The sequence below is a fragment of the Hoplias malabaricus genome, chromosome 2, assembly GCF_029633855.1.
Source record: "Hoplias malabaricus isolate fHopMal1 chromosome 2, fHopMal1.hap1, whole genome shotgun sequence".
NCBI classification, from domain to species: Eukaryota; Metazoa; Chordata; class Actinopteri; order Characiformes; family Erythrinidae; genus Hoplias; species Hoplias malabaricus.
Window position 1 is genome coordinate 57,502,359 of NC_089801.1, and position 24,010 is coordinate 57,526,368.

Here is a 24,010-nt window from a genome sequence, read left to right on the forward strand (position 1 = left end):
TGGAGATGTGTTTATGATACAGAGCTAATACTCAGATAATATACATCAGATCCTCATAGCTCTATAGTCCACTTCAAGAACTATCTACAGCTGAGGGAACGGCCGTATGTGTGACACTGAACACAGGTGTGAGAGTGACTGGATGAATGTGACACCGTACAGTGTGTGTGTGTGTGTGAATGACACTATCCACAGGTGATTGTGTAAATGTGTGACTGGGTGAACATGTGTAATTTTTCCCAAGTGCATGTGTGAGAGTGAAGGGGTGAGTATTAAACTGTCCACCGGTGAGAGGGTGAATGTGTGTGAGACTGAGTGATTGAAACACAACAGGTATGAGTGAATAGGTGAGTGTGTGGAAGTGTCTACAGGTGAAGTGAGTGAATCTGTCCACTGATGTGAGAGTGACAGTGATGTGAGAGAATTAACCAGCGGAAGAAAAACAGAGGTTGGAAATTTTGAAAAGTCATTTTTATTGAGGGAAAAGACCATGGAGGAGGAGCTATGGACCGATCGGGATCAAGATCGGGATCACGGATGAAGTGAAGCCGACAGACACAAACCCACGCTTGGGCTGGAGTTGATCCAGCTGCACGACAGATCTGATATCAACTTCCTCCTGTACAAACAGGGACTGTTCACAGACGTGGGCTCGGAACTAGATGAGGACCCTGGGAGTCGCTCTGTGTTTACACCTGTACACAGTCTTTAAAAGAGACAGACCACCAACTCCCTCACAGCGCAGCCAGCACACAGACACACTGCTACCGAGGACAGAGGAGGACGAGAAGAGAAGGAGGGACACCGGGGGGCAGTAGACTGAGTCTCTGTGGACAACAGGAAGCCTGCCCCCACCCCCAAGGATAGAAATGCAGGGAGCTACAGAGAAACACTGATCTACTGCTCTGCAGAGCTCTGATTGGTTCATAAATGCAGCCATCAGCCAATGACCCTGGGGTTACCTCCAATGAGCTTTAACCTGGACTAGAATTTACACTATTATCTCCAAGGTTGCGTTTAAGCTACTTTAAAGTGCACATGCACCTATGCTGACCACCCCCAATGCGAAGTGGTGGGTAGAGGGGTGTAGCGCCCCCCATTGTTGGGCTGTGGAGCAGTGGAACTGTGTTCTCTGGAGCGATGGGCTTCGTCCTGTACCTTCGGGACGAGCTGAAGTGGGTTTGTAATCCAGAACAAATCCTCCAACGTCAGGAGCCAATCTCAATTATCATGACATAGACGTATGCCATCAAATCCTCACCGCTATCTAGCATAAAGCCTTCCCTGTCACTGTGTTAGTGGGACAAACCCCCAACACAAGTGTCCACAAACTCCTGGCCGTACAGTGTAAATCAGTAGGTAGGGATTAACCCTTTAATCCTGGCTTAATTCCCTGCCCCTGGGGGAAGTTAGATTAAGCCTGAACTGAACTCTGAAAGACGGCGGTTCTGCCTCCGCAGAGCGAACTGAAGAAGACGACAAAATGAAAGAACGAATGAATAAAAACATACAACTGATATCTCTGAAGACTGTTAACTCTTTCATTCCAGAGTCCAACAGGTTCTAGCTTCAAAAACAACATTAACCCAGAAAAAAAAAAAAAAAAACAACATAAAAAGAAAACAACTCCCTGACGCTCGCTAGAGGACGCCAGGTCACCGCTCAGGACTCTCAGGCTGTCTCTTATAACACTCCCTCTACCTGCTCCTTCTTCTCCTCCTGCTGCTGCTGTGCTTTCCCTTCATCCTTCTCCTCTGCCTCCTGCTGCTGCTGCTGCTGTGCTTTCTCTTCATCCTTCTCCTTCTCCTCCTCTGCACCCTCCATCTCCTGCGCTCCGTCTCCTTCATCAGACTTCATCCTCGTCTCCTCCGGCTCTTTGGGTTCCTCCTGTTCTTCATTTTTCTCATTCTCCTCCTGCTCCCCTCGCTCCACCTGGTTCTCTGAAGAAGGCTCTCCACTGGCGGCAGGCTCCGCCCCCTCTTTCTCTCCCGGACCCTCACTGGTGGGATCACCTTCGGCAGCCTCCATGGCCCCGGGGTCCTCCAGGTCTTCATCGTCTGCTTCGTCTGTGAAAGGGTTCTCACCCTGAGAGAGAGAGACACAGAGAGAGAGACAGAAAGAGAGAGAGTAACGTGCGTTACTGCCATGAAGGGAGGACCGCTCTCCAGATTAAGCCCCTCAGGACAGAAGAGATGCGGGAGAAGCAGTGGTCCACAGATATTTTACCACCCTGTGTGTGCGTGTGTGTGTGTGTGTCACCTTCAGGTAGCGCTCCATCTTCTGCAGAACAGGTTTGTGGTTCAGGATGCTGCGGGCCACAGTCAGACTGGACTTTCTGGACACGTCAATCATGCGCTACAACAACACAAGCAACAACAACAAGACTTTAGAATGGCCCCCTCGTCTGAGTCTGACCAATCACAGCGCTGGACCTGCGTTTATGTGAGAGCACAAAGACGGGGTTAAACGCAGCAAATTAGACACAACGAGCACGGAGCAATAAGAGCACTGAGTAAAAACAGAAGAAAGAGAACTGAGCGAAAATTGCTAAAAAATCAGAGCTTCTGCTCCTCACTGCTGTGCGCTCGGGGTCAGGGGGAACAGCGAGCGACTCATTATCATTTAAAGGAACAGGTGCTGAAAGCAGGTGTTCTGAACAGGGCTGTTTAGACAGAGGGAGAACACTGCTGTGGGGCAGGAGGTTTTGGGAAGCAAGATAGTCGCTTTAAAGCCCATGTCTGTAAGAAACGTGTGTCTGTGTATGTTTGTACACACATACCTTGCGGTTGTAGTTGTGATCGCGTGTTTTCAGGTGTTTCTGAATGAGGGAATGCTGCATGGGAATGTAGAGGTTACAGGCCGAGCAGTATGCCGCTTCCACTTTCTTCATGAAGTGCTCCATCTCAATGTCTGTGAACCAACCGCTGGTCAGTGATGGAGTAAACAAGCACGAAAACATTAAAACTTTAAAGAATATGTAAAAAAAAATTAAACAAACAAGACTCACCTCTGGTCAGGTCACCCTCTTTGTAGAGCTGACAGACTGCAGCGCTGTGGTTCTTTATCTTACTAACCGTCTTCTCCACACTCTTACGCTTAGCGTTCAGATACTCCTGCACGCACACAAATCAAAAAGTGACGCGTGATTAAAAGGATTTTATTAAGGATTTTTCATTTCCTCCACTGACTCTATTCCACGTTATTAAACAGCTGTTATACTGACGTCTAGTTGCCACTTTGTGCTATACTTTATAGTAAACATAGCTGGCCCCATGTAGGTGACCCTTTCTATGGAGCTATACTTCATAGAAAAGACTGTAAATATAACATATAAATTATGGATTGCACCTTTAAAGGCTAAGCACCAGCTATATGAAAGTGTCAAACAAATAAATACAGTGGAATATGAGTTCCTAACTTGTGTTTATTGATAGTGAGAAAAAATGTTATTTGTTATATGTTATACTGATATATGTTATACTAATTCAAGGAATAAGGTTTAAAAGACCGTTCGGTCCTCCCCAACGGTGTTCGGAAACTCTAATAGGTGTCTTGCATGTGACGTAGATGGTGGACAACTCTAGAAGTTGCACTTAATTTAATGCAAAATGACGAAAAGATGTGTTGTTTTTGGCTGCAATCATTCAATGTACAGTGGGACATCAGTGCACAAATGGCCCACAGATCCCAAAATATCCAGAAAATGGACTAAATGTTAACTTTAAACGGGCACTTTGGAAAGGACCCTCCGCTCACTCCGTTATCTGTAGTGTTTATTTCACTGGTGCTTTTCCAACAATATGGGCATGTAAGGACACCAACGAAAGGTGTTCAAGAGCCTCTGTAACATGGAGGTAAACAGGGTAAGGACACTCACCTCGCCTGATTTAGTTGGTGTTAGTTAACGTTAGATTGACTTGCTAAACTCGGTGGCTCAGATTATACTCGGCTACGTAGCTGCATTACGGAGGTTTATAGTGTCGGATGAATTCGAGTTCGACTTTGATCACATTTACAAGAATAACGGTACCTCTAAATTTGAGTTTAGCTTATTGCTAGGCTATTGTCATGAATAATGTTGGTTATTTAGCTATAGCTAGATACTGTCATAACAGTCAGTCATAACGGTGTTTTACGGAGGCTTTGTTCAGCTGTTTTCCGTAGCGAGCTCGGGTTTTTCCTTCAATTTTATAAAATTGTCAGTTTTAAAGCAAATTTAGCATGCTATTTTCATTTTAATTCATACTTATTTATCAGTAACTAAAATAATGTGAAATATTAAGTTTATTAAGTGGTGCTTAGCCTTTAAATGGTTGAGACCCCTTCACTTTCTCCTTTAACTCACTGTTCTTTAACCCACACTTACTGGAGATTGTTTTATGCTCTTGTAAATCTTTTCCGTCTCCAGCTAACTTATTTTGGAAATGAATTTTATTTGGGCAGTGACAATATAAAGACTATAATTTCTAAACATTATATCTATAGTGAGGTCATAGTCAAAGTCACTTTTACTACCAACAAGTGCATGTATTTCAACAGTAAGAGTAAGAATCAAAATTCTTTGTCATCTCTGAACAAAGCCGTTCATGCTCCACAGAGAGGGTCCCACACAGCGGATTAAAACAGGCTTTACTCCAGAGCCGGAAACACTTCCGGGCCACTAGGTGTCAGAGAGACAGCTGTGTTATGAGCCACCACTGCAACTGGCGGCTTATCTGCTGAGAGAAGGTGGAGGTTACCAGCAGGAAGCTCATGGTGCGCTTGGAGAGGCGGCTGGACAGGAACTTGATCACGTCTTTGTGGAACTTGCTCTCGAGGTGAGCCGCCATCTCGTCGCTGTAGAACGAGCGGAACTTGCAGACCGAGCACACAAACGATATCCTGAGGACAGCAGGGACACAGGAAAGAAGACAGATGAACATCCAAATAAAGATGCTGCACTACTGGACAGTGGTGGTGAATGGAACCAGGCGTCTCTCTTTGAAAGCTCCTCAGAGACCGTTCCATCATTACACTCCTCCTATAAAGCTCTTTAGACGGGGAGAGGGCACTGCCGCTGGTGGCTGAGAGGACAGCAACTGTGTGGGGATTGTGAGGCTGACATGAGACGCCTGGTTCCATTCACCACCATTCACTGCCCCACTCTGGACATTCCACTCCACCTTAAAAAGGCACAGCAGTCATACCTGAATTTAACACGTAATTTAAGGTGGAACACCTTATTGAGAATGGAATGTAACTCAGACCGTAAACAAAGACAGGCTCTGACCTCCGGGCAGTGATCTTGACCCCCGACATCTCAAAGTAGCCCCTCTTCAGCTGGATTTCATTAGACGCTTGCTGATTCTGCAGCCTCATCCTCATCTGAGACAACTCCTCCTCAATGGACAGAGCTACAGAGAGAGAGAGAGAGAGAGAGATGAAAGTGAAAGAAAGATGGAGAAAGGGAAAAAAGCAGAAAAGAAAGAGTGTTTTTGAGAGTAATGCTTTAACACACTCAGTTTCCCTACTCATCATGATGTTAGCTGATCTCCTCCAAGCGTGTTGAGATCCATTAAAGCGGGGTCACATGTCTGTGTCTCACTAGCCCCACCCCCAAGCCACACAAAATTAGACATGTGAAGCAGTCGTGACTGAAGTGAACAGAATCTCCACTCACCACTGCTCTGTCCTTCAGTTTCTGGATTGTCCTGCAGCACAAGAGACAAGGGTCAGCTCTCTCTCTCACTCACAGAGTAAATAATATCTCACACACAGAGATGAAACCTACCTCTGTCTCCTCTGTCTTATCTGCAGAACCTAGACATCCAGAAAAAAAATACAATCTATTATAATAAATGTTTCCAGATGTTTCTCCAGGGACAACAGACCTTCAGTCAACATCTGAACCATGTTCTGACCAAGGAATCACACTGTGCGCTGTGCTGGTACAAGTGGATCAGACACAGCAGTGCTGCTGGAGTTTTTAAACCCCTCAGTGTCTGGACTGAGAACCAAAAACATACAGCCGACAGCGTCCTGTGTCACTGATGAAGGACTAGAGGACGACTGACACACACTGTGCAGCGACAGATGAGCTACTGTCTCTGACTTTACATCTACAACGTGGACCAACAAGGGAGGAGTGTCTCACAGAGTGGACAGAGAGTGGACACAGGCTGTACGAGATAAAAGTAGAGAGACTTTACCAGAGCCCTGCAGCTTCTCCTTCAGCTGAGCGAGCTCCTCTTCTATGGACAGGACTGTAGAGAGAGAGATGAAGGGATATGAAGGCTCTTAAACAGTAGTGTAGGTGAAATAGAGAGGACAGGGCAGGCTGGACCCTCACCTTTACATTCTCCTTCAGCTGCTTTATCGGAGGCCTGCAGGGGACAAGACACAGGTCTCTTTCAGCAGACATTATGTAGTTTCTAATGCAGATCATTATCAGACTCTATTTCACATACTGATATGTCCTCACTTCCTACTCTACCGGTTCTGTCATTAAACACAAACTAGAACTGCCACCCCCTGCTTTTGCCCCTGTGTGCACTTTCTCCTCACAGAACAGAACCGGGAAAATGGGCGGGGCATCTGGAGGCTCAGGTTTTGTTCACATGACCCCACACAGCCTATAGAAGAACACCAGAACCCTATCCATGCTGAAAAATCCCTCAAAAGATCCCCTCATTCTCACACAGGACTCCGGATCTGGATCTGCACTTTTGAGAGTACACAAATAAGGGGTGTGTCCCTTAGCAGCCGACCAATCAGAGCTCTCAGTTCTAGTGTCTATTATTAGCAGCCCACACCTTTGTCCAGGGCGACAGAATGGCCCACGGTGGCGCTGGTCTGTGGGGATTAAAACTGTGGTTCTGTTTCTGTGAAAACGGTTCAATTCGATTGAAACAGTACTTTTAAAGCAACTCTAGGTAGAATTTTAACCTTAAAGTTATAACTTCAAAATCATTGTGATACTTTACTGAGCTGTAAAAGGGAGAATAGAAACTCTGTTCTGGGCTCAGGACTGAAGAAACTGCACTATGTATCTTTAGGAGGAGCATAGGAAATCACTCCATCTACATTAACCATCAGTACAGTGCTGTAATATTTAACTACTCTCTGCCAACTCTAGGGGGAGCCCAGGTCGTCAAATACCAAATCTTACCTAGTGTTGCATTATAACTAACAATATGAATACATTAAAACCAGGATATGCGCTTAAAAGGTGCAGGCAGTAATTTTCCCCACTGTTTCTACTTCAGGATATGATACAGCTTTTATACTGACACCTAGAGGTCAGGAAGTACCAAAGCATTACTGATGAAAATGAGATTGTTCCTTTAAAAGGGCACCTAAGAGGATGGTCGACTAATAAACAAAGTAAGAAAGGTAGACTTACTGTGTCCAGATCTCCAACGTCCTTCGTGTCCTCCTCCTGCTCTTCTTCATCTGCTCCACAACACAGGGCAAGGACAAGGACAGTAAGGACAAAAGAGAGACACAGGACGAGACAGACTAAGACATTGTGTTCCCCTTTGCTGCAGTAACAGCTTCTACACTTAGTTGTAGATGTAGGAACATTGCTGTGAGGACCTGCTTGCTTTTAGCCATGTATATATCAGTGAGGTCAGGTCCTGATATGAAAATTAGTTCTGGCCAATCCAGAGCATCCCATTCTATTTGCAGTGGTCTTCTATGGAGGGTTTAAAGCAACACTATGTAGTATTTTTACCTTAAAATTACAGCTTCAAAATAATTGTGATGCTCCACTGAGTGGTAACAGGGAGAACAGAGCCTCTGTTGGTGCTACTCCAGGCTCAGCACTGCAGAAACTGCACTATGGGAGGAGGGTAGGAAACCACCACCCCCTGTTTTTTGCTTTTAGAATTTTACAGTGCAGCAAAATTAAATTACACCCTGCAACTGTAGGGGGAGCCCATGATCAAAAATACCAAATTACCTAGTGTTGCTTTAAAATTTTGAAGCAGGTGATTGTAACTAACGTCCTAAAGGGTGCATCACCTGGGCCTGAGCTACAGGTAAAAACAAAAACAGAGTAAGAACCTTCGCTGGTGTCCTCTCCCAAAGTCTCGGTCTTCCCCATCTTAAAATTGGGCTCGTCAACTTCTGTCTCCGAGCGCCTCCTCTTCTTCTGTCCGTCCTGTTATGAAGGGGGGTGGGGGCATGTCAAGCGTTAGCTCTCGAATACTCAGCCCCCAGCTCACATCTACACCTTAAATAGAAACAGCTCTAAAGCATAACATCCTCTCCACCTCTGAACAACAGGCACCAGTGTGATTTCTACATCCTGATCTGCCGCACCAAATCTCACTCTAGTCCTGCCCCCTTTAGAAGGGTCTATACACCCTCGATCAGTGCTGGGGGACAGACACAGCGGTGGACAAGTCATACAGACTCCTCCTGAATTAATAATAAAGTGAAAGCTGTATTTCCTCCTTAATCAGGACTCGTGAGAGTGTTTGGGTCCTGAATCTGGAAATGACTGGAGGACAGCATTCTCCTTGGCTTTAATCAGCTGTAGAAGGGTTTAAAATTTGCACTTTGAGCTGTATTTATATATTAAACACGCTATACAAATTCAGATTATTATCACTGCTATTTTATACAAATCCATCTCTGGCTATGGGTTTGGATTTGTTTCACTGTAAACTACACTCCATCTCCATACATAGTGCACTTAATAGATTATAAAATAGTACTGCACGCACAGAATGCACTAAATGTCAGACAGAGAGCTGAAACCCAACACCAAGTATAAATGTTTTTATTATCTGACATACACTGACCATCTGGAGTGCAGAAACTGTTACTTTATGATACACACTGTGCACTACATAGGGTGGAGTGAGATATTTGTGATTCAGCCCTAGTTCCTCAGCAGCATATAGGGCACCCACCCAGGCTACGGTGTAGACCCCTCACTGATTCACTGCAGAAGCACAACTCCTTTGAGCAACTCCTAGACTTTAGACTACACAAGCTTCAGTGGAAGGGGTTTGGAACAGGGTTTTGTGGGGAGTACTCACTCTCTGTGGTCTCTTGCGGTTTCGCTGTTGGTTGGACCTTCGTCCCCCTCCAAAGCGCTGGGTAAAGTCCTGGGGTCCACGCTGGGGTTGGAACCACCCGCCCTTGGGGTAAACGCGGTGGGACAGAAGCGAGGGAGGTTTCTCATGCCCACCGTCCCAGCCGCCCACGTCTTGCCTGCGTCTGAAACCCCGCCCCCCTCGAGCTCGCCGCATTTTACCGTAGCCTCCGTCCCCGGGTCCGAAATTTCGTGAATCGGCGTAACCGTATGAGTAGTTACCATAGTTACCGGCTCCCTGTCCATAATCGTACTGGTCGTACATGTACTGCTCGTGGTCGTAGTCATCAGAACCTGGAAACAGACGAGCAGGGGGCTGTTATCCTCCAGACATTGACTCATCAGGAGTAAATACACAACATTGAATCAGAATTAACACAAATACAGATGTGACTAGGGTCTTGTTTGAAGAAGTCTCGATTGAATATGGGAGCTATGCTCCAGCACCTGATTTAATGAAGGGTTAATTAACCCAAGCCACACACACAGGAGGAGGACGAGATGATGTTTATAAATAAAACTGGGTTTCCTCAAGGTCATAGAAATGGTGAGATAAACAAATGAACCTCAGCTGTGGATGTTGAGGGAGGAGACACTACATTTTTTTAAGTTGTAATTTACTTCCGTTTAAATTTTTATTTCAGTTTAAGCCAGCTGGTCTCTCAGCGCTATTGACACCATCTTCTCAATGAGAAGCTTGGGCACGGGAAGCCCACCTGCCCTGATGGATATGCCATGGATGGATGGGAGAGGTGGCGCCTCTTTCCATTGAGGACATTGAAGATGTATACCTATTCGGATTTATGATTGTGGGCTTTCTGCTGATTGGATTAGGCGGTGCCCTGGTTTATCTGAAACTTAAATGAGTTGAGTCAGTTGTAAACAGCCCAAAGAAACTGACCAGCATGATTGATGAGATGGGCAGAGCCGTTGGCTCACAAACTGGGACTGTGAGCAGAAGCTTCGATTCCATCAAGGAGCAACTAATGGCTTTGAACTCCAAGATTGAACGTTTGTGCAAAAATGGAACTTTGAATCAGAGGGACTATTAGCTCAAAATTAGCTTCAGGTCTCTGATTCTAACAAGCCAAACTTTATCTGTTTTGGCTGCCCCTGCTATCAGTGGCCTTGGCTGCTGATTATTTCAACTCCTCCAGAAGGAACGTCGTCATGGAGATCTGCTGCACCTCCCCTGTCTGAGCTGCGGGCTCAAGAACATGTGACTGCTACTACATTCTTGGACATTTTCACGAACTGAACCTGCCCCCCCACCCCCTTTTCCCCCTTGAACACGCCTCCTACTGCTTTTGTCATGTGTGCTAAAGGTGTTGTCTTTTTCAAGATCACACACTGTGCTTCTTTAAGGCATAGTCTATGACCTTTTTTTTTTTTACCACCACTTCCCTGTTGTAATCCAGCTGTTTCTTTTAACTGTAAGGTGGCGCGGGGCACCCGCTGCCGTCACGTCTGTTGCGAACACCTAACCCCTGTTTGGGTGAGTGAATAGATGTAAATGTAATTTCTCTGCAAGTTGTACTTGTATAACTTTGTATGTGACAATAAATGCAATTCATTCATTAAATACATTATGCACCACGTCTGAATAGAGCTGCTAAATAAATACATTTTAAATATTTTAAACAAATATTATTTTAAATGTAAGATGTTGAAGTGATAAATTGTGAAGTAGAGGACAGGCAGTGAGGTGGCATTGAGGGGCCTGGGGTTGATGTGTGTGACAGAGCAGGACACATCCCAGGTGTTTTGGAATCGAGTCCCTGTAGCGTTCATTTGGGAGGAGAGTGAGAGCGGCGTAGTGTAAACACAGAGACTTACAGTGAGAGAAATGAAATAAACCGCTGTAAAATCACCTTAACATTAAAGGCCCAAACTGTTAATTCAGTGTGCATCACTATGAAACTCCTTTTCCGTAAACTTTAATCATGGCTCTGTTAAGCGTCTAACGTCAGAGCTCATGTTTTAAAGCAGCAGCTCGTGTGAACGTTGAGGGGGAAAGTGTTCAGAGCACAGACTGACTCACAGAGAGGAGATGTAAAAAAATATAAAGAACCTAAAACAGATTTAAAGTGAGTACTCTTGAATATTTAGAGGAGGGAGGATGCCTCAGTCTCTGTTTATACTGAGCATGTTTAGACTACAGCCTCAGTACATCTCATCATGCCCAGAGTGACTGAGGGACTATTTATCCTTGTTAGTATAGAATAAAAAATAAAAACTGATCAAATAATCAATATATAACCGATAAATATTCCAGGCAGCCGTGGCCAAACTGCCCCCTGGGTACCGATGTGGTCACAGCCCCTGCTCTGGTTGTGTGTGTGTTCACTGCCGCCAACGTGTGTGTGTGAAGAATGGCTCACTAGTGTTTGTTAGTGTGTTTTCTGCCACGGACGGGTCAAATGCAGAGAAGCAACTTTCACATGTGGATCAATAAAGATGTTTCTTTTTCTAAAGAAATTCATTGTTAACCATTTTTCTGAACAATTCCTGCTGATTTATTGACTAGTTGCGGCAGCCTAACTCCTGTCCTCTATATGTATTTTACCCCCTCAGAGAAGCGATTGCAGCGTTCCCGTTAAACGTGTATTTACTTGTCCATAGGAGACATGCCTAAAGAGATTAAGGTCAGGCCCTGCCTACCTGTGCCCAGAAGTGTAGTGTAAAATCAGGGACTTACAATAACACTGTGCAAAGCACAGTACACTCCCACACAGCCTCAATTCACAGATATCAATTGATCAGTGATCAATACATTCATTCAGCCACTTAAACTTTCCTCCAACTGCGTAGGAACTGATGTTATAGCTATAAACTCCCTCACCTCTGGAAGACCCTCCTCTCCAGTTGGAGAACCCTGGAACAGAGAGGGACCACAGAATTTAACACACACTGTTACATAAGATTAAATATTATTAATCAATAATCTGAACACCAGCATCTCACAGAGCTGAAAAACACACATGTACAGTTTACTTATATTTCAGGGATTACAACTGATCACAAAGGTCACTCGGTAGAGCTACAATTATCTGTTGTTCTGCATACTTTGTTACTCCCCTTTCCCCCTTGTTCTTCAGCGCTCAGGACCCCCACAGAGCAGGTGTGATGTGGTGGTGGATCATTCTCAGTCCAGCAGTGACGCTGACGTGGTGGTGGTGTGTTAGTGTGTGTTGTGCTGGTGCGAGTGGATCAGACACAGCAGTGCTGCTGGAGTTTTTAAACCCCTCAGTGTCACTGCCGGACTGAGAATAGTCCACAGACCAAAAACATCCAGCCGACAGCGTCCTGTGTCACTGATGAAGGACTAGAGGGCGACTGACACACACTGTGCAGCGACAGATGAGCTACTGTCTCTGACTTTACATCTACAACGTGGGCCAGCGAGGGAGGAGTGTCTCACAGAGGGGACAGTGAGTGGACACAGGGTTTAAAAACTCCAGCAGCACTGTTGTGTCTGATCCACTCGCACCAGCACAACACACACCACCACAAAGTCATTGTCACTGCAGCGCTGAGAATGATCCACCCACCACCAGGGTGAAAGTGAGTTAGGAAAATATGCAAAGCAACTGCTGTTGGTCAGTGAATGTAGAAAGAGGGGGGTGGTCTTAATGTTATGGCTGATGGTTGTATTGTGCTTTGTTGGATCAGAACCTGAAGATGTTCTTAAAGATCTCGAGAAAACAAGATAACATCCCACTGGAAAAAAATTAAAGTAAGTAAAGATGTAAAATATTAAAGATGAAACATCTTCAGAGAGTTAATCTCGATTTATTAAACCAGGATTAGGTTTAAATTCGGGTTTAAAGCTGATGACGTAGATGCCCCTCTATCTCTTTTTGCCCGAGAATATTTCTCCCAAAAACATTAAACTCACATTATTAAACCCCAGGAACACTGATCTATCGCAGATAAACTCTATTAAAAACGGTAACCGAGCCTCTGCGTGAGTAAAACGGGAGACAAACCAGAATAAACAGCGTTAATCCGAATTTTAAAACGCGAATCCGTTTTCCAGGTCAGTTCACTGCTCAGAGAGAAAGGAGCTGAATTCAGACCCAACAAAACCCATTAACACAGCCAGCGGAGCCGCCCCCGGCTCTAACTCCAACACCCCGCACACCATACACAGTTAAAGGGCAGAAACAGGGTAATTTCAGTGTTTTTACCCGAACCGAACACCCGCCCGTCCATATTCATCTCCAACAGCAACACAACAGCGGCTCTGCTTCTGCTCCGAGCTTCAGCTCCCCGCCGCGGCGTCACAGCGCCCCCAGTGGACAGGAGGGGCTTTATAATACACACATATACATTACAGTCACACAGCGCCCCCAGTGGACAGAGAAGGCCTTATAACGTACACATATACAGTACAGTGACTTATCTTGGAATTATAATCTTGTGTTTGTATGAACTTATTCAGGAACCAAGGTTGTCACGTGTGTTATTTGGTTAGGAATAGTATAAAACTTGGTTTTGTCTGAATGATATTACTTTGTGTTAACATACAATCATTTATATTACTTTAACTTTATATTACTATATTAATTTATTTCTCTCTCAATTGTAATCAACTCACTGTATCCCGGAACAATATGCTCGCGTGAGAGACTCGTGTAATAAGACTGCATTAGGAATATTGTTTGACAATAATTTCAAAAGCATGATTTAGAAATCTTGGACACTCAGTCAACAGGAATCTTCCGTAAGTCTTTGTCTTGTTAAGTGTTGTAAATTGTATGTGATGCCACTGCTAAAGGAGGTTCTGTTCTAAAGAACGTCCAGTCAGGCCTTCAAGGCGAGATTCCAAAGGCTCGTGTTTAAAACCCAGTTACGTGCAAATCTCTCTTAGGCTCGCTTCTGCTTTTCGACATTTCAGCCCAGGCAGAAGGAGAGACATGCGTGGACGTGTCTTGCACAAGGAAGCAGATCTGCTTGTCTGCAAGAAGCTCCAGACATCCCTGTGCATCTGTGATGTCCTGCAAGCCATTTCCACTCCTCTCCAGGGATACGTAAGGTCACATGGTTTCATTTATTTCATAACTCAGGAGGTTGGTGCTGAATGCTTCCTGGGATAAACTATAGCCTTTCTAGAATTCAGGGTAATTATCATAGAGAAATTCCCTCATATATTAATCTCCTTGTTCCCTCATGTATCGCTGTAGTCCATTTCATTATATGAATGTATAACCAATATTAATTATTTGATATTACAATTAATAAACCAGTTGTGAGATAAAACCAATCCTTAGTTATTTGTTTGTGTGTGTGCGCCTTTCTTGTACGTAATTATTACTTTTAGTTCAGATTCACTTTCGGAGCCAAGAACCAACAGCTGGTCAATACGCATAATTCATTAATAATAATTAATTCTAGCTAATTCTGCTATGTGTAATGTGTAAGGCATTATAGCCTACTTGTCCAAACTGAGACTGAACAGCCAAAGACACTACATATTACTTAATGGCTCCCAAACATGGAGCTTAACAAAATGAATTAAATAATTAATTATTAATTAAATAAATAATAAATAATTATCACTGCCTCCGCTACATATATCATGCTATTTTACATTAATACAGTGCCAATTAACAAATCTACTTACAGAAAACGTGCTAAACAAATCTTGTAATGTGGTGACATCATAACTTACCTGCTGTATGGCAATAATGAAAACTAAAAAAAACACTACTGGGCACGGCTGTGCGGCAGGTAGTGTCCCTGGAGGTTGTGGGTTCTAGTCCCGCTCTAGGTGACTGTCTATGAGGAGTGTGGTGTGTTCTCCCTGTGTCTGCGTGGGTTTCCTCCGGGTGCTCCGGTTTCCTCCCACACTCCAAAAACGCACTTTGTGGATTGGAGACTCCGTGTCCGTAGGTGTGAGTGTGTGAATGAATACGTGTGTCGCCCTGTGAAGGACTGGTGCCCCTCCAGGGTGTATTCCTGCCTTTTGCCCAATGACACCGGCTAGGCTCCGGATCCACCATGACCCTGATTGAATGATGAATGGATAATTTATATATTACACAGTATAGGCAAAAAAATCCTGAAAAAATGAATCAGTGAGAACTCATTAGTGAAGTGTGTACAGTCCTTTTTAATGTAAGCATGCATATATTTTTTTTATTCACATTCACAGAAATAGTTGTATTCCAAACATTTTAATGATATCATCAATGATCAATGATTCATCAAACATGTTCACAATTCTCAACACAATTTCTAAGCCTTTATTTACAAAATAACATAATTATGAAAACATATATAGACTTGTTATTAGTAGTTCAGGTCTGTGATGTTGCACAATGTTGTGGTGTTTATTACAATGGAGGAAAACTGTTTAATTGTTTTGATTTTCTAGTTGTTCATAGATATTTCCTGGATTAGGGTTCCCCAGATTCAAGCAGGCGTTCAAAATATCTTCAGCGTTTTTCACTAAAGTGTCCTTTACTCCCTTCGCTGCCTGTTTTGGGTTGTCAGACGTCTTAGAAACATCAGCGCCAGCTTTGGCGCCCTTCACAGCCCCATAGATGAGCAGTACCCCAGCTCCAACTCCTGCACCTATCCCAGTAGCAGCACCTGCACTTAATGCTCCTGCCTCAGCAATTACTCCTGCTGCAACACCAGCACCTGCAGTAACACCTGCTCTTACATCTTTTTTCTCCACTGGGGTTTCTTGGGCTTGTGACACTTGACCAAAGAGCTTTGTCCATAAAGATTTTATTAGACCTGCCACTAACACTGCTGGTGCTGCTACTCCAACTCCAATTCCCAGCAGAGCTCCAAGTAACACTCCTGTGGCTACACCAGACACCAATTTCAGTACTTTGGTTCTGACTCTCTCTTTTGCTCGTTCTTTGATCATAACAAGCTCTTTTTGGTCAATTTGTGTCATGTCTCCAATCTCCCCTTTTTCCTCCTGAACTATGTTATACATTTCTTGTTTAATGGCTTTTCCAGTCTCTTCTAAAGCTTTGTTTGTGTAGGGTCTGTTCTGGTTTTGTTTCAGGATTTCATTAATGGACTTTATTAACTGATTCATTTGAAATCTGTTGCTGCGATGTTCCTCATTGCTCTCTTGAACATCAACTTCTGCTTCTGCGTTGTCATTGAGGTTTGACAGGATTTTTATCCATGGCTTTTCATCAGTTTGTTGTGACTGCATTTCCTCAATGATTTTGTTCTTCATCTGATGTGAAATGCTCAGCTTGTATATTTCAGCTATTACAGCAGAGACTCTGCTCTCCTCTGTCCAGTGTTTGTTGTCTATTACATGAACTCTGTTTCCACATTTCTCTGCGAGATCTTTCAGAGTTAGCTTTCCACCTCTTTTTCCTTCAGCATCAAAGTCATTTATAAAGTCATGGATGGTCATGTTCTCATCAAGGTCATTACCATGAGTGAAAATTAGCACCGTATGATGAAGAACATCATCAGAGAAGTACTTTATTAGCTTATCCACTGCATCCTGGCTTTCATTGGTGTATGTTTTTACCTCCAACACTAAAATAAAAACATGAGGACCTGGAGCACACTCTACGAGACAGGACACTATCTCTGCCTTAATTTCTGCCTCTGATCTGTGAGTATCAAAAATCCCAGGAGTGTCTATTACCACAATCCTACTGTCATTCGTTTCTTTTTCGCCCCTTTGACAAATCTTTGTTTCACTTTGTGCTGAACATGTTGCTTTAAACACCCTCTCTCCTAGAATTGTGTTGGCAACAGAACTTTTGCCGACTCCAGTTTTTCCCAGAAGCACAATCCTCAGCTCACGTTTTTCTGAAAAACAGTCCCACAAATTCTTTACTGCAGCAAAAACATTTACTTCTCAGAGAATACATAGTGTGACATTATTAGCTATAGCATCTAAACCCCTCCTTCATCTTATCCACAGTGATCATGAGTTGCTCATTTGAAAATGTTTAACACTTAAATCGTGTGTAAGATTTGATGAGTATTGAACGAGGTAAAATAAACCAGATGAAAAAGTTACATAGAAAGGAACAAAGAAAGCAAACAGAGAAAGAAACATGGGAAACAAACAAGCAAACACTTAACAAACCTAATATATACAACCTACAACTTATACTGCTATTAATATCAGGATAAGGAACCAAGCAGGGATGTAACTAACACTAGACTTAGACAGAATATTAACTAAAACACAGATGTTGGGACAGAAACAGAATAACCAAGAACTAAACACAAGAACCAAAACTGTGACCAACAAGGAAAGAACACAAGATGGAGACAGCTACAAGCTGAAAATTGAACAAGAGGAAAGGCCAACATGAGAATTAATAAACATTAAACAGGAACATAAGAAGACCTCAGGATAAAAACAGAAATTTACTTAAAGTAAAAATGGGAAAACAAAGAGACCAAAGGAGTACAGTGAACCAAACAAAGAAAGACACAGGCTGGGTTCTTAAAGAGAATGGGGAATCTACAGGCACTAGGACAGTATGCACAATGAGACAGTCAGCAACTGAGAAAAAAAAAGACATTCAGAGACTGAAACAAAACCTGAAACAAAAAGAGACTAAAACAGAACTAGAAACAAAGAGACCAAGAAACATACAGTGACTAAAACAGATTTAAGAGCCTACAGAGTACAAATACCCAACAAACCAACAGAGAAAGGGAACACGTGAACTATGATCACATCACACAGAAGAGGGAATCGTAATAGATAATAACATGAGGAGACCATGGCTAAACAAACCCAAATAACGGTCATGACCACGAGAGGAAGAGAAAGCACAGAAGAGAGATGAAACATGGTCAATGCTGTTACTCTGAAAAGACTGAAATATTGATGAAATCTGTAATGAATGAATCATTTCATATTGAATCTGTATTATTATAGGTTTATGATTCATTTTATTTCTGTCATTATATTTAAGATTTGTCCCTTTTCCATTCTAAATATAGATAGATCATAGATGGCTATGTACAAAGTGAAGATTAAAGGCTTATTTTTGTAATTATTTTACATGATTTTAACATCATGTAAAATGATGTTTTTCTAGATAAAAGAGATTTTCTACTTTTATACTTACCAGCCATTTGTCTGGTTGTGTTTCACTGAGTTTTGTTTGAATCCCCAGCCTGTAATTAACAACAAAACAGACCAGTCTGTTCGTGCTGAAGAACAACAAAATAAATATATAATCAATCTGCTGATGTTAAACAGATGTGGACACATGATCAGCATTCACACAAACAGCCTTGTTAGGCAACACATTCTGAAAGTTTAGCGGTCCTGTGGAACAGCCTTATTGCTGGTGTTAAAATCTGAGATGAAATGTTATTATGTCTTTTCAATGTTGCATTTTTATGTTTAGTCAACGATGAAGACATTTTAAACACCAGTTAAAAAGCAGAATGCAAACTAATTGTAATCAGTTTCAGTATATTGCTCATTCAGTTGTCTGAATGAGCAATATATGTAAATCATTGTTTGATAATTTTGGTGATGGGTGGCATTTTTATTAAACTTCTGTGCATTCTTAATCAACATGTAGATGGTTTTGGAGCTTATGACCTGTTTGGAGAAAGATAAATGTTTATTAAGATAACGTTACCCATTTTTAATGTGAAAAAGTGGGTTTTAAGTTAATGTTGATAATACAAACAGTTTTTTCAGTAAAAGTGTATGAAGTGGGGCAGCTGTAAAAACTTTAATTTGCTGTAGGCTCCCCTGCTTCACTAAACACAATCATTCACAGTTCTGCGTGTCAACACTGCAGCTTCATTTATCTTTCTTTAAAAACACTTAACGAAATATTTTGCCAGCAGGATTTGAAGGTACCACATCACATTAACACAAGACCATGAACTTCAGTTTTCCTCTGTGTCAGATTACAGATCAACACTTAAGCTCTTTTCTGCACTGTGTTATAGGAATAAACAGAAAGTGTGTAAAGTGATCTTACCTGGAACTGACTGTGTCACTGGTCTCTAATGAAGAGGTGTGTAGGTCAGTAGTGGTTCTGTGAAGAGGGTCGTCTCATGTGAAAGGAGCTTAGGAAAATTAAAGTTTTTGTTCTCCCTTTACACCAGTTATGAGAAGGGGAGGCATTTCCTGGAAATGTTTGTGGTTTACTTTCATTTTGTCCTCCCTTGCTCCCTGCAGTCAGCAAAAATCAGGTTAGGGTCAGTGCAATACTGTGATTGCTTGCAGAGTCATTGTCTCTTGTAATGCTGTCAGAAAATAATAAAGATTTACTGGACAAACTAGCCTTGACTCTTAATGACTATTAATACAATTAATTTTATTTATATTTTATTTATATATTAAATAAAATAACTCAAAAACACAATAAAGAACTACTTACTGCTATAGTGTTGGATTTGCTTGTTCTTATATTTTAAAACAGGCTGTGGCCAGACTGCATATATTTTCAGTCCACAGCATATTTATGTGCAGTTATATAATATATTAATGTATGCTGTAGTCTGTAAATCTGGGGATGTTCCAGAAATAACTCAGGTTGAAGTAAAACTTTAAAATTGGCTCATTAATCTGCTCTATCTGTGGAGGACATGGATATAATAATAATAATAATAATAATAATAATAATACATTTTATTTATAATGCACTTTACATTTCAAGGAAATCTCAAAGTGTTACAGGATAATCAGAAGCAATAAAAAATCCATTAAGAAACAAGTAAATAAAAACGAGATAATGCTCTCAGAGTGCCCTCAGAGAATCTGGGAGTGCATTCCAAAGACATGGGGCAACAGCTTGAAAATCATGGTCTCCCATAGAAGAAAGTTTAGTCCGGGGTTGCTGAAGGCGATAGGCATTGGTGGAACGGAGATGTCTTGAGGTATTGTGTGGGGTAAGGAGCTCTTTGAGGTACAGTGGGTCATTTCCATAGAGACACTGGTGAGTAAGAGAACAGATTTTGTACTGGATTCTGTAGTGGATGGGTAGCCAGTGTAGAGAATCGGTGTAATGTGCTCATATTTGCGCTTCCTCGTAAGGATCCTGGCAGCACAGTTCTGAATCAGCTAGAGCTTCTGCAGGCTCCTAGAAATCCCAATATGGAGAGCAGTACAATAGTCCAGCCTGGAGAAGACAAAGGCATGGACCAATTTTTTAGCATCTGGTTGGGGGAGGTAAGGACGGAGTTTTGCTATGTTTTTGAGATGGAGGAAAGTGACTTTGGATAGATGGCGAATGTGATTGTCAAATGATAAATGTGGGTCCAGTTTGACACCTAGATTTGTAACAGAAGAAGTGAGGGGAATGCTATGACCAGAGACAAAAGTATTACTGATAGAAGATGTCTTAATCTGATGTGGAGTATCGATGAGGAGGACTTCTGTTTTACTGAAGAAAGTTCTCAGACAATCACACCTTTGTCTCCTCCAGACATGCTGTGAGAGCTGGAGGGGTGGATGAAGTGGAGATGGAATCTGTTCTTAAATAAAGCTGGGTGTCATCTGCACGAGAATGGAATGATATCCCATATTTCCTGATGATGTTGCCCAGAGGGAGCATATAGACAGTAAACAGAGTTGGTCCAAGCACTGACCCCTGAGGAACCCCACAGGTGACAGTGTGGGGAGATGATCTTGCCTCCCCCAGGGCCACATAATCAACTCTGCCATTGCGGTAAGACTGGAACCATTGGAGGATGGTTCCAGAGAGTCCAGCTGTAGTGTGGAGTCGATGCAAGAGGATGTTATGATCCACAGTATTGAAGGCGGCAGAGAGATCTAGGAGTATGAGAAGTGACGGGGAGCCCTGGTCAGCAGCCATCAACAAATCATTGGTAACTCTGACCAGGGCTGTCTCTGTACTACGTGCAGAGCGGAAACCAGATTGAAAAGTCTCATACAGACTATGCGTATGGAGGTGGTGGTGGAGGGGTGCTGCAACAACTTCTTCCAAAACCTTAGAGAGAAATGGTAGATTGGAGATGGGTCTATAATCTTCCAGGTTTTCAGGATCTAATGAGGGTTTTTTTCAGGTGTGGACGAATAAGAGCAGTTTTTAAGAGTGAAGGGACTAGGCCAGTTTGCGATGACTTATGTATTATTGCAGTGATGAGTTGGCTAATGACTGAGTTGTTCGCTTTTATCAATGATGTTAGAAAAGGATCGAGTGAACATGTGGAGGGCCTCATTTTCTGAATATATCCCTCCACCTCTATGTGTAGTATCAGTGAAGTGAGAGAGTATGGTCTATGGCTTTAGAGTCTGTATCACTGATACAGGCGGGGATGGTAATGGAAAAGCAGAACTGATGAATTCTACCTTGTTAGAGAAAAATGTCATAAACCACACTGTTCTTCTGTGTGGTTGCTTCATGTATGGGTTTGGGGTTTCAGTAAGTGACTTATTGTAGAAAACAGCTTTCTTGAGTTTCCAAAATTATTACTAATTTTGTAAGAATAGAATTGAGACCTAACTGTGGCCAGAGCTTTAGAATAGGCCTTTTGATGGTCACGGTAAGCCTGCTTATGGACTTCCAGTCCTGTGGAAACATATCGTCGCTCAAGGGCATGTCCAGTTTTCTTTATTCTCCGTAGCTCATCAGTGAACCAAGGGGATGATCTTAAAAAAGAAACTCGGCCGAGTGTTGTGGCTGAGGCGCGGCTCAATGACTCGGCCCTAGTCTGGCAAGCCATAACTAAATAACAATAATCGGACCACGGCCGAGTTTGAGCCAGAAGCACGCTATTAGTGCCAGACTTGGCCCCGATCTGGCTCATTATCGGTTGTAATAGTTTATTTCTGTACACCTAATTAAATGTACAAATATGTACAATTGAAGGGTACCACCACAATGACAACATATCTGACAATGTAATATTAGTAAGTGTGCTTGTCATACAACCTTGAAACAATGTGAACATACAGCAATTGCAATGAATACAAATAGTACATAAAATCAATAAATAGAAAATACATGTGTAACTGGCATTGAAATTTGAAATTGGCCGTGTCATGATTTCCTAAATTCAATTAACATTCAAATACTGTTTTTCAAAAAAACAATTGGTTTTACACCCTAAGAACTGCCATTTAAATTCAGACTTTTCCATAAAAATATACTATGCTAAGGCCATATAAAAAAATCGCTTAAAATTCACCAGTAGGTTTGGAAAAGTAAAAAAAAAAATGGCAGAAAGGTACTTTAAAACAGTTTGAGTTTCCTCAAATGTGTGGAAGTACACATTTAACACTTATTCATGGCACACATCAGTTCCATCAACAGTTTGCACTGCCCTCAACAAAGATGGAAATATCATCTCTGACAGCCTGGACAACAAAGATCTTCAGGACGTGCAGTGTAGTGAAAGAACGCTCAAGTGTAGTCACCTCAGTTGTACTCCTTGTTGAATTCCAGCTCTGAATTTAAACATAGAGATTTTGTACATGTTCTGTTCTCTTCAATATATTTTCTTTAAAAAATATTTAATGAAAAACTGTAAACTGCTTATGCATGCAAATTCATTAACTACAGAACTTCAAATGTAAAAGATTATCAGGTTATAGTACAAAAGTTTATGCTACAACTGATGCTAAAGATCTCATCTAAGAAACTTAAATTAACCTCCTATCTGCTTTTCTCCCTGCCACCTGCATTTTTCACTGCCCCACTAGTTTTCTTACTGCAGTCCATCTTTACATAATTACATAAAGAAAATCAATTAGTTCATGTTCATAGTTGGGCAGCACGATGGCGCAGCAGGTAGTGTCACAGTCACACAGCTCCAGCCTGGAGGTTGTGGGTTCGATTCCCGCTACGGGTGACTGTCTGTGAGGAGTTGGTGTGTTCTCCCTGGTTTCCTCCCACAGTCCAAAAACACACGTTGGTAGGTGGATTGGCGACTCAAAAGTGTGAGTGAGTGTGTGTCTGTGTTGCCCTGTGAAGGACTGGTGCCCTCTCCAGGGTGTATTCCCTCCTTGTGCCCAATGATTCCAGGTAGGCTCTGGACCCACCACGACCCTGAATTGGATAAGCAGTTACAGATAATGAATGAATGTTCATAGTTAACTTTGAAAAAATTTTCTCTCAGTAAATGGGCTTCTATCGTTTTCAATATAACCTCCTTCAACCCATTAATCACTAGCCCCAAAATCACTGCTACTCCCTAACAAAGGATTAGTGCATGTGGAAATATACATTTAAAACGTTACATTACACAAAAAACCAGCACTGAGATTGAGAATGTATTTTAACATTGCAAGCTACTTATCTAGTACCTTAATGTGTTTAAGCAGTTTTATTTATTTCTTATACTGAGGAATGCGGTTCTGTGTGACATAAAAACCCACAAAAATGCTCACATCGTCTTGTAAAATACGCCATCAAACCACATAATTACTCAAATTAAAATAACTCATAACATGTATGAGCGATCGTCATGTCATTTAAATGTATTCTATGTCAGAGGGGAAAAAAGAGCTAGCTAGATTTAAACAGGTTAGCTAAAACGTTATCATTTGGAAAAAAAAACGGTTCGATATTACATATGTAACGTATAGCAGTTTATAGAATAACGTACATAACATTAATGATGTTAACTACATTTGGGCGATACCTAAATACTTATGTATCCGAAAATATAAGGTTAAATTGAAATACTTACGGGATGAAGCTGTTCCCTGAGGCCGGTGAGAGCTGCTCGCGCGCCGCGGTCACAGAAAAGAGCGCGAATCTTCATGTTCTTCTTCTTCTGTGTTTTTACAGCGGTTCGCTTCTGCCACCTTCCGTTTTCTCATTCTGAGTTCATTTATTTTAAAAGCTGTCGTCTTCAAAAACTTAAATAACTATTTCCTCCCTTCAGCACCGCACTGTCTCCTTATTAATCATAATTTATCATAATCATTTCTGTCGTTCATGTCCCAGTCATTACATCAATATTCTAAAATATTAC

General features: G+C 42.2%; 2 protein-coding genes across 2 annotated transcripts; both read right to left on the reverse strand.

Annotated features, from left to right (window-relative positions):
• Positions 1-469: 469 nt before the first annotated feature.
• On the reverse strand, positions 470-13,391 carry LOC136673409 (A-kinase anchor protein 8-like). Its single transcript, XM_066648858.1, has 15 exons — positions 13,276-13,391; positions 11,928-11,960; positions 9,030-9,379; positions 8,047-8,143; positions 7,382-7,431; positions 6,329-6,362; positions 6,189-6,242; positions 5,771-5,799; positions 5,660-5,690; positions 5,270-5,393; positions 4,740-4,881; positions 3,008-3,113; positions 2,780-2,910; positions 2,260-2,355; positions 470-2,085 (listed from the first exon to the last, which is right to left on the reverse strand). Exons 1-15 carry the CDS (start codon positions 13,304-13,306, stop codon positions 1,684-1,686), a joined length of 1,710 nt encoding a protein of 569 aa, XP_066504955.1. The 5' UTR covers positions 13,307-13,391; the 3' UTR covers positions 470-1,683.
• Positions 13,392-15,199: 1,808 nt separating this feature from the next.
• On the reverse strand, positions 15,200-19,173 carry LOC136687656 (GTPase IMAP family member 7-like). The gene is made up of 3 exons (XM_066662170.1): positions 19,045-19,173; positions 18,169-18,217; positions 15,200-16,885 (listed from the first exon to the last, which is right to left on the reverse strand). The coding sequence occupies exons 2-3, from the start codon at positions 18,173-18,175 to the stop codon at positions 15,444-15,446; spliced, it is 1,449 nt and encodes a 482-aa protein (XP_066518267.1). The 5' UTR covers positions 18,176-18,217; positions 19,045-19,173; the 3' UTR covers positions 15,200-15,443.
• Positions 19,174-24,010: the final 4,837 nt, after the last annotated feature.

Coding starts and splice junctions, on each gene's coding strand:
- LOC136673409 (XM_066648858.1), bottom strand. CDS start 13,306: ATGAATATGGACGGGCGGGTGTTCGGTTCGG. Junction 8,144..9,029: donor ACCGCAAGAGACCACAGAGA/GTGAGTACTCCC, acceptor CCTTCATAACAG/GACGGACAGAAGAAGAGGAG. Junction 2,356..2,779: donor ATCACAACTACAACCGCAAG/GTATGTGTGTAC, acceptor GTGTTGTTGTAG/CGCATGATTGACGTGTCCAG.